Source organism: Morus notabilis, unplaced genomic scaffold, assembly GCF_000414095.1.
Source record: "Morus notabilis unplaced genomic scaffold, ASM41409v2 Scaffold666, whole genome shotgun sequence".
Classification (NCBI taxonomy): domain Eukaryota; kingdom Viridiplantae; phylum Streptophyta; class Magnoliopsida; order Rosales; family Moraceae; genus Morus; species Morus notabilis.
This window is the reverse complement of record NW_010359376.1, coordinates 489,995-502,615: the sequence shown is the minus strand read 5'-3', so window position 1 is coordinate 502,615 and position 12,621 is coordinate 489,995. Positions and strand designations below refer to the sequence as shown.

The following is a 12,621-nucleotide window of genomic DNA, read 5'->3' as shown; positions in this document are numbered from 1 at the left end:
ACATGTTTTCAAAAATTAAACCACCAAACGCAGTTTCAGTTTTTTTTAAAACTGAAATCAATCTCTAAATAAAACTACCAAACGCATTTTTAGAAATAATTCAAAAATGAAACTAAAAACGTTTTCATTTTCATTTTCATACAGAAAATAAAAACGTTTTGGAATCAATTCCAAACGCACCCGATATTTTTTTATAGTTTTTTACTGTAGTAAAAAAAAATTAGATATGACATTTTTTGAGAACTTTTTACTATAAAAACTTAAAATTGAAAACTCAAATCGGTGAAATGAACGAGACCATACTTTTAAAGGTTTTTTTGCTCTGAATTTACTTTTAAAGGTTTAGGTGATATTGTGTATGAGTTTAGAATCATAATTTATAATTTTAATTTTTAAAATTTAAAATTTTTGTGAAAAAAAATACTATAACAAAATTAATAACTATAATTCAGATAAAATCTTTAAAATAAAAGTCACATTAACTATATATCACGAGATTTTCTCAACAAAAATGAAATAATATATATCATGAGTTTCCGTTTCCATAATCTACTATTTATTTTCAGATGAGTTTAAAATGAGTATATATATAAAGATGAGTTTTTAATGATTACATTTTCATAAATAGTTATTATTAAATTTAAACATTTAATAATGTAATATGATAAAATTTTAATTTTATTAATTATCATAAATTTTTTAATTAAATATTTAATTTATTATAATTATTAAATAATTATTTTATGATTAAAATAATTATACTTATTAATAAATAAATATTATAGTAACCGTTGAAATCAGTACATAAAGGACATAAGAGGCACTCTCACGTCCAATAAGTGATGAGTATGACCAATTAATTAAATATGCTAAAGACACATGGAGTGACATGAAGGTGCATTCTTAACCGTCGATCTATGTGAAGAATTATGAATTATGACATTTATCAACATTTAATAATGAGTATTTATTTAACTAGTATGAGGCTTTAATATCTCTCAGCTAAATAAAAAAAATTAATAAAAAAAAAAGAAAGAAAGAAAGAAAGAAAGATCTGTTTTAACACTCCTCCAAAACCTCACACTGCAGATATTACGGTCTCGTTCACTTTGCGGATTCGAGTTTTTAACTCGAGTTGAGATGTGACATTTTTTGATAGCTTTTCACTGTAACAGAAAAAGTTAAATGTGACATTTTATGAGAGCTTTTTACTGTAAAAACTTAAAATTGAAAACTCAAATCGGTGAAATAAACGAGACCTAAGTTGACATGACCATCTACTGATCCAAGCCAGGGGATTAATCCCCTTTACCTGCTTCTCTGGATTCCAGGCTTTCTCGTGTAAGTGTGCTTTTTTTTTTTAGTCAAATAGAAAATTGGAGTTTTTTTAAAAAAAATTTACAATTTTGTTCATTTTACTGATTTAAATTTTTAATTTTAAATCATATTTAATTTTTTTATTACAGTTAAAATTTTTAAAAAAATATCATATCTCAATTTAAATGAAAAATTTGAATCCACAAAACGAACGATACCTAAATAAACTTGTCGGGTTAGTATTTTTGCTTTTGGGAACTTATAAGCACTTAAAAAAATGAATTTATTTTCAATCATCAGATTGTATTAAAAATTATTTATTTTTATTTTTTAAAATTTAATGTGATTTTAATGTTAAAAATTAACATTATTGATAAAACTAGCCTACCAAAAAATCAATGTCTACCTCACAATATCTTCTGATAATATCTTCTGATTTGCCCCAGTATTTCTCGAAGCAACTAACGAAACATCAATGTCTACCTCTCCAAAACTGCAAAATCAACCAATGGCCTTCATCATAACTAATCACAGTGTAAGCTCAACTTCAACAATCAATTCCATAATCCCACAAACTTATATCAAGAATTTAAACCAAAACCAAACTAATATCAATAAAACTGTGACCAAACTAGTTATACAAAACAAATTCCACAAGCAACAATATCAACTAACCACACAAATTAATTCCAAAACCACACAGACTAATCTAAGCAACCTAATTTAACAAAACCAAAACTAAACTAATTACACAAATTCCACAATTTACAATATTCAACTAATCACACAAACTAATTCCACAATCATACAAACTAATTTCACAAATTCCATTTACAACAAAAATACCATTTCGGGAGGAGAGGTGGCGAAGGAAGGGAGATGGAGACGGCATCGGCGTTGAGTCGGCGTCTGCGAAGTCCAGTGGGCTGGCGACGGAGGCTGGGCGGCGCGGTGGCGGACGATGGGCAGGTTGGAGAAGGAAGCTGAACGGCCGCAGGGAAGGGAGGTCGGTCATTGGGTGGGGCTGGTGGAAAATGAAGAGGACGTTTGATTTATGTATTCTGAATATCATTCTCATTTTACTTTTTACTTGTATTTTTAAAAAATATATATTATAAAAAATTATAAATTATAATTTAAATTTAAAAATGAATATAAAGAAACAAACATCTCCTAAATTTAGGGATTTTTTTTGTATAATTAGGAACTTGTGCGATAGAGGGCTGAGATTTGACGTTTTTAGATCAATGATTGATATTAAATAAGGCTTTTCTTGTCTTTTTCAAGAATACTAAATGAATGAGACGTTTGGTAAAAGAATTCATACTATAATTTAAATTATAGTTCATGATTTATTATAATATTTTTTGTTATAAAAAATACACATAAATTAAAAATAATTTTAATCTATGAACTAAACGTCTCTTAATACTTTCAAAGATGACAAATGTGGCTGCAAAATGCCTCTTGCTGTGGTGACTACTGACTAGACGTGCCAACACAGGTGCTTCTCTGTGCCGAATGAAACTTCACAACTATACAATAATCAAAACAAATAATTATTATAAGAGACTTTTTTTTGGTGCGTTTAAGTTAAATTTTTTTAATTGTTAAATTTATATATTTTATAATTTTTATGTAATTTTATATAAATTTAACGAATAAAAAATTTAATCTATTAGTATATTAAAATACGGAAAAAAAGTCTCAATTATTATTATTAATTTAAAAAACAGTATTATTAGTTCAATTTTGTCCAATTGTAATCATGGTTAAAAAAAATCAAGGAAATAATCATGTATAGTCGTCATTACACGCGTCACATGCATTTGAAGACGGCACATATTTTTCTTCTCGCGTTTGGAGCACTGATTATTTAAAAAATAGTGATTGGACTAAATTTGCGGAAACTTAAATCATTATTTTCCAAAATTTATCAATAAGAAGTCAACAATACTAGCAACATATTAACAACCATATTTAAAAGTTTCCTTGCAGTCTTACTCAAACACAAAATTTCCTCAACTTCTCTACTTGTATATGCTCTTAAGAATTATCCCCTGAACAAATTCAACTTGTCCCACGCAATATGATTCATTTAAGCATGTCTTGGCTGTTTGTTGTCCATATTTTCATGGTGATGACTGCTTCAAGTTCAATCTCCTTTGCACTTGGCCGCCCTAGCAATGAGACGGACAAGCTCTCTTTACTTGCTTTCAAGAGCAAAATAAGTGATGATCCGCTAGGCATCCTCAATTCTTGGAATGATTCACTCCATGTTTGTCGCTGGCAAGCCATTACTTGCGGTCGAAGACACCAAAGAGTTACTATGTTGGACCTCGACTCGTGTGAACTAAAGGGCCAAATATCTCCCCATGTCGGAAATTTGAGCTTTCTAAGGACATTGAATCTCCAAAACAATAGTTTTGAGGGTGAAATTCCTCCACAAATTGGTGCTTTGTTCCGGTTGCAAGTACTACGGCTTCAGAACAACTCCTTGAGTGGCGAAATTCCGGTCAACATATCTCTCTGCTCCAATCTATGGTACCTAGGACTAGGAAGTAACAATCTCACAGGAAAACTTCCTAATGGTATGGGGTATCTATCAAAACTTCAAGTACTAAATTTAAGATTCAACGACTTTGTTGGGGAAATACCATCTTCCTTTGGGAACCTTTCTTCTCTTGAGATAGTCACCATGGAATCAAATAATTTTCATGGTAATATTCCAAATAGCCTTGGCCAGTTACAAGGTTTGACATATCTTGCACTAGGCCTGAATAACCTGAATGGTACCATCCCTTCCTCACTATATAATTTATCTTCCATTCAATTATTCTCTGTCCACACAAACCAACTTGTAGGAAGTCTTCCTCCTGACTTGGGTCACACTCTTCCAAATCTTGAAGCTCTTTATTTCCATTCAAACCATTTCACCGGACGGATTCCTATTTCGATCTCTAATGCGTCGAAACTATCGCTTATTCAAGTTTCAACTAACAACTTGAGTGGCAAAGTGCCGAGTTTTGCAGGCTTGTCCGACTTGTATATGCTTACAATTCATAAGAACAATCTCGGTTATGGCGAGGAGGGGGACTTGGATTTTATCTACTCTCTTCTGAACTGCACAAATCTACAAGTTGCGGCTATTGACGGCAATAACTTAGGAGGAGTGCTGCCAGTGTCTATAAGCAACTTCTCAACAAAGCTCAATCTCTTGGCATTTGGAAGAAATCAAATAACGGGAAGCATTCCAACTGGGATTGGAAATCTCATCAACTTGGTGGCATTAGGTTTGGAGGAAAACCATCTAAGCGGCCATATACCAGAAACAATAGGAAGATTGAAGAGCCTGAATTCACTTTCTTTGGAAGACAACAAGCTTTCAGGAGCCATCCCATCTTCCTTAGGAAATTTAACATCATTAATTGCGTTAACATTGATGTTAAACAACCTACGAGGAAGCATACCGCCAAGTCTAGGGGAGTGTAAGAGTTTGCTCGCGATGAATCTTTCTCGAAATAATCTTAGTGGTCCCATACCAAAACAAGTGATTGCCTTGCAATCCTTGTCTCAGTATTTAGACTTATCTAGAAATCACTTAATCGGTTCGATCCCCAGAGAAGTGGGACAACTGGTGAATCTTGCCCTTCTAGATATTTCTGAAAATAGTTTAGCAGGCAAACTTCCTGATACTCTTGGTAGTTGCACAAGCCTGGTGTATTTGTACTTAGAGGGCAACTTGTTTCACGGTACAATTCCAAAGTCTCTGTCTTCTTTAAAAGGAACTCAAGAGATCAATCTTTCTCGCAACAACTTGTCTGGAAAAATTCCAAGATACTTGGAGGCATTTCGTTTTCTACAAGATTTAAACTTATCATATAATGACTTAGAAGGTGAGGTGCCGGTTGAGGGCGTTTTCAGAAATGTAAGTGCATTTTCCTTGGCAGGAAATACAAGGCTTTGTGGAGGTATAGCTCAATTAAAATTGCCAAGATGCATCTACGATACCGAAAACAAAAGGCATCATTTATCCGCTACGCAAAAGGCGCTAATTTCAGTTGCTTGTGGAATTATTGGATTGATTTTGTTGTCGATTCTCATTTTTCTCTGTTGGTCAAAGAAAAGAACAAGTGACTCAACTTTGGGATCGCTATCCTTCGGGATTCGAGTCTTGCGAGTATCATATGGAGATCTTTTTAGAGCAACTGATGGCTTTTCTTCTTCGAATTTAATTGGTCTTGGCAGTTTTGGATCTGTGTATAAGGGGATTCTGAATGATCAATCAGTTGTTGCCGTAAAAGTATTAAACCTTCAAGTTTCAGAAGCATCAAAAAGTTTCATAGCGGAATGTAAAGTCTTAAAAGGAATTAAGCATCGGAATCTCGTCAAACTTTTAACCGCGTGTTCGAGCATCGACTTTCAAGGAAACATTTTCAAAGCTCTAGTGTATGAGTTCATGGTTAATGGGAATTTAGAAAGGTGGCTACATGAAGAGGGAAATCTGAATCTCCTTCAAAGGTTGAACATTGCCATTGATGTGGCAAATGCTCTAGATTATCTCCACAACCATTTCGACATCAAAATAGCTCATTGTGACTTAAAGCCACGCAACATTCTTATGGACAGTGACATGACCGGTCATGTTGGAGATTTCGGATTGGCGAGATTTCTCCCACACGATTCCCGGCCTTCATTTTCATCAAACCAAACTAGTTCTATTGGATTAAGAGGTTCCGTCGGCTATGCTGCTCCAGGTAAATTTAAAATCAAAATTTATCGTCCTTGTCTATAATTTCTTGTACTAAACCTATTATCTGCAATTTAAGTATAGTTGCTAATATTTCGCAGAATTACAAATTGATTCTAACCATTTTAGACACTACGCACCCGTTTAGTTTGCTGTTTCGAGTTGAGATGTGACTTTATATGAGAGTTTTTTCCTGTCATAAAAAAATTAAATGTGCTTGTTTCTGATAGCTTTTTGCTATAGTAAAATTCGAATCGGTGAAATCAACGGGGCCTACATGATTATTCGTATAATCTTTATGCCACTTAAAAACTTCCAACTTGTCTCTTACTCCCAATATTAGTCAATATTTCAAGAGATTGACTCTTGTTACTTTTTTGAAACTTGACTAAATTATTATTCACACACTGTTTATGCCACTTCCAACTTGTCTTGTGCTTCTAAAGAGTCAATATTTCAAGGGATTGCCATTTCTTACTTTTTTAAACCCCCACTAAATTATTATTATTGACACTATGTTTTTAAACCCCCACTAAATTATTATTATTGACATTATGTTTATGCCGCCGAGAACATTTGAATCTTCCAATTACATTTGAGAAGAAAGTAGTGTTATAATAGTATGTTATAAATTATATTTATTTATACGTGTGTCTTCTATTCTCTGTGCCAAAAGTTTTTGAAGTGATAATATATGGCGTAAACGAAGAAGAAAGAGCAATTAACCAAAAAAAAAAAAAAACATGTATCATTTCAAGCACAACAATATGATTCATAAATAAGACTTTTTCTTCCTCTATTTAACTGATTATGGTGTTGTGTTATTAGAGTATGGCATGGGAAGTGAGGTGTCAACATCGGGAGATATGTACAGCTATGGAATTCTTTTGTTGGAGATGTTTACCGGCAAGAAGCCTACGGATGACATGTTTAAAGATGACATGAACCTGCATAACTTTGTTTCACTTGCTTTGCCTCAACATGTAGAAGAAATACTGGATCCCAAAATTCTTCTTCAAGGAGATCATGATGAAGAAAATACGTCGGACAAAACGCGCTTTCACGACGAGATTCTTGTTCGACGCGAAATAACTCAAGAGTGCTTGGTTTCTATCTTTAGGATCGGTGTTGCTTGCTCCGTGGAACTGCCACAAATGCACATCGCTAACGTAGTTGCTGGACTATGTCATGCAAGAGACACACTTGTAAATATGCCTAAGCAACATTGAAATAGTAAGTACCGTACAATCATCATCATTTTTAAAATTGTATCTATAGATTAGGTATAGAAAAAAGTCTTTTCTTTTTTTTTTTCTTTTGAAATGATGTGATCCCAATTTTCATGCATGCATGTAGCAATGTAGTTTAATGCGGTACTCTATAAATTTAAGTATGAGTTTCTTAAAAAAAATGTGAATGAAAATGGTTAGTTTTGAACTTTTGGGCTTGAAAACGTTTGGGTTGAATTTTGAACATTAAAATGAGTTAGAACCTTAAGAATTTTAGAAGGATGGAGGTAATTTTAGGTTCAAATGAATTCTAAACACAAATTCAAATTAAAAATGATATGCAACTAAACAAGAGTACTTTTGACCTAGTTTAAAATATAAGAAATATTTTTTGAATAAGCAATAATATAGAGGCAAATATGGAATCTAGCTAAAAGTCTAAGGCCTCGTTCCTTTCACCGATTCGAGTTTTCAGTTATAGGTTTCTACAGTAAAAAACTCTCAGAAAATGTCACATCTAACTTTTTCTGCTATAGTGAAAAGCTCTCAGAAAATATCACATCTCAACTCGAATTGAAAACTCGAATCCGCAAAGTGAACGAGGCCTAAAACTCAAAAAGTATGTTTTTAAATAAATGGGCATGACTATTTTCTGTTTCAATTCTATTTCTCTTCTCTTGGCCCTACGTCACTCTCAGTAGTATCAACATAAATATTATTCAATCATGCCTCATTCTTCATTGTAAAGACCTCAAAATGGAATATATTAGAAGTACTTCCGGAACCCCCCAAATCACAACACAAGCACGAGAAATAAAGGACTAATGCATCTAAAGAAATAATTAACTTAAAACATTCCATTTCACAAACAAAGAGGTTTAAATTCCATTTCACAAAGAGGTTTAATTTGATATAAGCTTCAGCTATTCTCAATCGTTACATTGCCCTCCCTCCAATGAGAGGTTTGGGAGGGGACAAAGATCTTACTTCGGGAGCGGAACTAGGGAAAAGAATGTTCAACTTGTGCATGAGGACTTCGGCTTTCGATGGAATCTCGTTCAAAAGAAACTGTTGCACAATTGGTTTCTTAAACCATTCCATTACAGAGTCGCCCGGAGCCCTTAGTACCACTTTACTAACCTCGAACGGAGAATCCACCGAGCTCAGCATTTGGGCTACCACGATCTTTAAAGTAGGCCCGGTAACCAATTTAATGCGTCGAGGGACAATGCCATAATACAACATCCGCTTTCTGAACCTGTGGAGCGTATGCACAACAGCTATAAGAGCAGCTCCTACTGACAAGTTCCTCACGTCAAGGGACCAAGCAATTTGCTGATCAAAAACTATTGCCTTAGGGAAAAGCTTATTCTCGTAGGCGACCTTCCAAACACATCGTGCTCGGTTTATCTGCCCCATAAGAACAAGATAGTTGAGGAGAACATTAACGAAAAACCTTGCAGCCCCCTCTTCCAACTCGTAATCGATGCCCTGAAAGAATTCTCTCACGAAAGATAGGACCGGTTGTTTTCTCTGTTCCGGGCCGGTGAACAGTCCACACATAAAAGCATGCGCCTTGTGTTTAGTGGCGCCAAGTATCGACATCAAATGCCTCTCATTCTGCTCTTCTTGACATCTCACAAGATGTGCTAGAATAGATGTGTAAAGTATGAGATCAACTTTTGCAGCAGAGTTCACGTAGGTTTCAAGCAGAGGCTTGGCCTGCTCATACAAACCGTTCTTCATACACGACTCGAATAACTGCCTGATTATAAAATTATTCGTTCTGATCCCCGATGAACCCATAAAACGGAGCCATCTTAAAGCAAGATCAACGGAACCATCCTTGATATACACCATTAAAACATCACTCGCGCTCACATCAACAGAATATCCCATGGTCTTCATTTCGAGTAAAATTTTGGCAGCCACATCAAGGAGTTTCTTATTAGCTAGCAGAGTTAAAAGAGAAGTATAGGTACTAAGACCTGGTCTCAAACCTGCATCTGTCATCGAGTTATACAGCTTCATGGCAGCGTCTACTTGTCCCGAGGCAGCGTGCATTTCCAAGAGACAAGTGTATGTGGATGGGGTGGGCAGAAAACCAGCCTTCTCCATCTCCGTGAAGAGGGATAATGAAATGTCAAGTTTACCAGATTTCGCATGTGACTCAACAACCAATGTGTACAGCCCAAAGTTAGGCCTGAACCCTGCTTTTTTCATCTCATCCCACAGCCGTAAAGAAGTATCCAATTTCCCAGCCTTCGCATGTGACTCGATTAGAGAAACGTACATTATCACAGGCGGCCTCAACCCATAGCCCTGCATCTCCATGTACAGCTTCATAGATGTGTCCAATCTCCCAGCCTTTCCCATCGAATCAACAAGCGATGAGTAGACGCTAAATCCGGGCCTAACATTCCTCTGTTTCATTTCTTGGAAGAGCTTCACTGCAGCATCAAGGCGGCCCGATTTTGCCAAGCTAGATATCATCAACTCATAAGTCGAAGCATCCAACGAACAATTTGCAGCTTCCATGCTCTCGTAAATCTCAAATGCCTTATAAGGCAAACCCTTGTTTAGAAATAATTTCATGATAGAATTATATGTATCAGTGTCAATTTTATTACCTGACTCCTGAATCTTCTTGAAACAACAAAACGAGACCTCCAATTTCTCCGCCTTGGCTAAATACTGAATGACTCGATTACAAGCACCAAACGATAAACTTCCATTACTACTCGAATCCCTTACCATTTCCTCAAACAACAACTGGATCTCATCGAAATTCTTACTCTGGTTCAAACTATCAAACAATGTAGTGAAACACTCATCACTCGGCAAATACCACTGTTGCCTCTTCGACCATCGAAACAAGCTCAACGCCGCATCGCCATCCTTGATAACCTTCAATGCTTGCGCGACATGGGTCATATTCGGTACGAATTGGAGTTTGTCCAATTGTGTGTCCAATTCAGGCCCCCATTTCCACCTGTTCACAACCTCAACAATCTTGGCAACCGCCGAGGGATTCAAAATCGGTTTTTTCAGCCCGCCTACCATGATATGGTCGTCAACCCCAGGCTCAACCGACCTCACACCTTTCCCAGTGTAGATAACACTTCCCAATTCATCTAAATACTCAATATCCTCCTCAGTCCACTCTCTTGACTTCTTCACATCACCACTCTCAACAACAGAACAGTAATTCCTAAGGAAATTATAGTCCAACACACTAGAATTCTTAACAAACATAACATAATTATTGGGTTTTTCAGAAAAATTAAACAACTTGGGAACCATTATAGAGCTCAAGAAGCTGAACCTTCTTCCGCTAGTGTAGAGATCATGGTTATAATAACTGGGGTTCTCGTATGGGAGACGATTAAAGGGGTTTTTGGGGTTTCTGTGAAAACTGCAGAATTTCCTCCTGAGAATCATTTTGTTGTGCCTCTGTTGCGGAAAATATTGATGAAACGAAAATCAAAATGAATCAAGGCTTCTGTTTGTGCTCTCTAAGAAGAGTTACTTGTCATTGATTCAGCATTGTTAATCTGATCATCCTCGCAACATCACCTATCAAAGGCAACTGTTATTCAGCATGACAATATCTTCTGATTTGCCCCAGTATTTCTCGAAGCAACTAACGAAACATCAATGTCTACCTCTCCAAAACTGCAAAATCAACCAATGGCCTTCATCATAACTAATCACAGTGTAAGCTCAACTTCAACAATCAATTCCATAATTCCATAATCCCACAAACTTATATCAAGAATTTAAACCAAAACCAAACTAATATCAATAAAACTGTGACCAAACTAGTTATACAAAACAAATTCCACAAGCAACAATATCAACTAACCACACAAATTAATTCCAAAACCACACAGACTAATCTAAGCAACCTAATTTAACAAAACCAAAACTAAACTAATTACACAAATTCCACAATTTACAATATTCAACTAATCACACAAACTAATTCCACAATCATACAAACTAATTTCACAAATTCCATTTACAACAAAAATACCATTTCGGGAGGAGAGGTGGCGAAGGAAGGGAGATGGAGACGGCATCGACGTCGGTTCGGCGTCTGCGAAGTCCAGTGGGCTGGCGACGGAGGCTGGGCGGCGCGGTGGCGGACGATGGGCAGGTCGGAAAAGGAAGCTGAACGGCCGCGGGGAAGGGAGGTCGGTCGTTGGGTGGGGCTGGTGGGAAATGAAATTTAGGTTTTTTTTTTTTTAGTATAATTAGGAACTTGTACGATGGAGGGCTGAGATTTGGCGTTTTAAGATCAATGGTTGATATTAAATAGGGCTTTTTTGTCTTTTAACATCTAAATTTAACTCTAGGTGTAAATTATAATTAGTCAGAAGAGTGCCGTTATTTTCATAAAACATACAGATGTCAATGGAATAAGACTTAATGTCAATGTAATAAGCCTTAAATAAATAAATTAAGAGTGAATTAAAGAAATAGCATATTTGAGAGGGGTAATTAAAATTAAAAGCGGATATTAAGGAATGTTTAGTAAATATCATAAAAATTCAAATTAGATATTTTAACATATAATGTATTATCAAAAATGCCCCTAAACGTACCTAAAATTTTAAAATGTCAATGTCACGCTCTCTTTCTTCTTTGTCGCTCTCTCTACCTCGCCCTCCCTCTTTCCTCCGCACCTCTTTATGCTACGCACACAAAGAGACGTTTGGTTCATGAATTAGAATCATGAGATTAAAATTATTTTTTATTTACATGTATTTTTTGTGAGAGAAAATACTATAACGAATCATGAATTATGATTCAAATCATAGTATGAATCCTCTAACCAAACGTCCCTATGTGAGTTGTTATTTTTTTTATTAATTGATGTAATTTATTATCATTATTTAACGTAACAATATTTTAGACACTCCGCCCGAAAATTTTCGGGCACGGCGGGCAGGCCCCTCTCGCCGCCCGAAAATGTTTTTCTTCGGGCACGGGCTCGGGTAGCCCGAAAATGGTAAGCCCCCCGACAACCCGCCGCCGTGGAGAAGCCTTCCCCCGCCGTTCGCCGAATTTTTTTTGAATTTTCCGGCAAATACCCGAAGCTGCCTGAATTTTTGCCCGATTTACCCAAATTTTTTATGACCGTTAGCCTGAAAATGCCCGAATTTTGAAAAAAAACGGTCTTTTGCCCGAACCCGAACCCAAACCCGAATTTTGCCCAAATTTTTGAACCAAACGGTCGGATTTTTATCCGTTGCCCGAACTGCCCGAATTTTGCCCCACCTGCCCGAAAATTTTGTAGCCGTTGGACCCGAATTTTTGGGG

At 35.8% G+C, this 12,621-nt stretch overlaps 2 protein-coding genes across 3 annotated transcripts; one reads left to right on the top strand and one right to left on the bottom strand.

Moving 5' to 3' along the window:
• Nucleotides 1-3,421: 3,421 nt before the first annotated feature.
• LOC21402199 (probable LRR receptor-like serine/threonine-protein kinase At3g47570) lies at nt 3,422-7,296 on the top strand. The gene is made up of 2 exons (XM_010094191.2): nt 3,422-6,074; nt 6,896-7,296. Exons 1-2 carry the CDS (start codon nt 3,422-3,424, stop codon nt 7,294-7,296), a joined length of 3,054 nt encoding a protein of 1,017 aa, XP_010092493.2.
• Nucleotides 7,297-8,087: 791 nt separating this feature from the next.
• On the bottom strand, nt 8,088-11,501 carry LOC21402198 (pentatricopeptide repeat-containing protein At1g79490, mitochondrial). Of its 2 annotated transcripts, none has more exons than XM_024163034.1 (2): nt 11,333-11,501; nt 8,088-10,971 (listed from the first exon to the last, which is right to left on the bottom strand). In XM_024163034.1, exon 2 carries the CDS (start codon nt 10,735-10,737, stop codon nt 8,233-8,235), a length of 2,505 nt encoding a protein of 834 aa, XP_024018802.1. In that variant the 5' UTR covers nt 10,738-10,971; nt 11,333-11,501; the 3' UTR covers nt 8,088-8,232. The 2 variants fall into 2 exon arrangements, with proteins under 2 accessions (XP_024018802.1, XP_010092492.1); XM_010094190.2 differs by having other exon boundaries at nt 8,088-10,872; nt 11,333-11,348.
• Nucleotides 11,502-12,621: the final 1,120 nt, after the last annotated feature.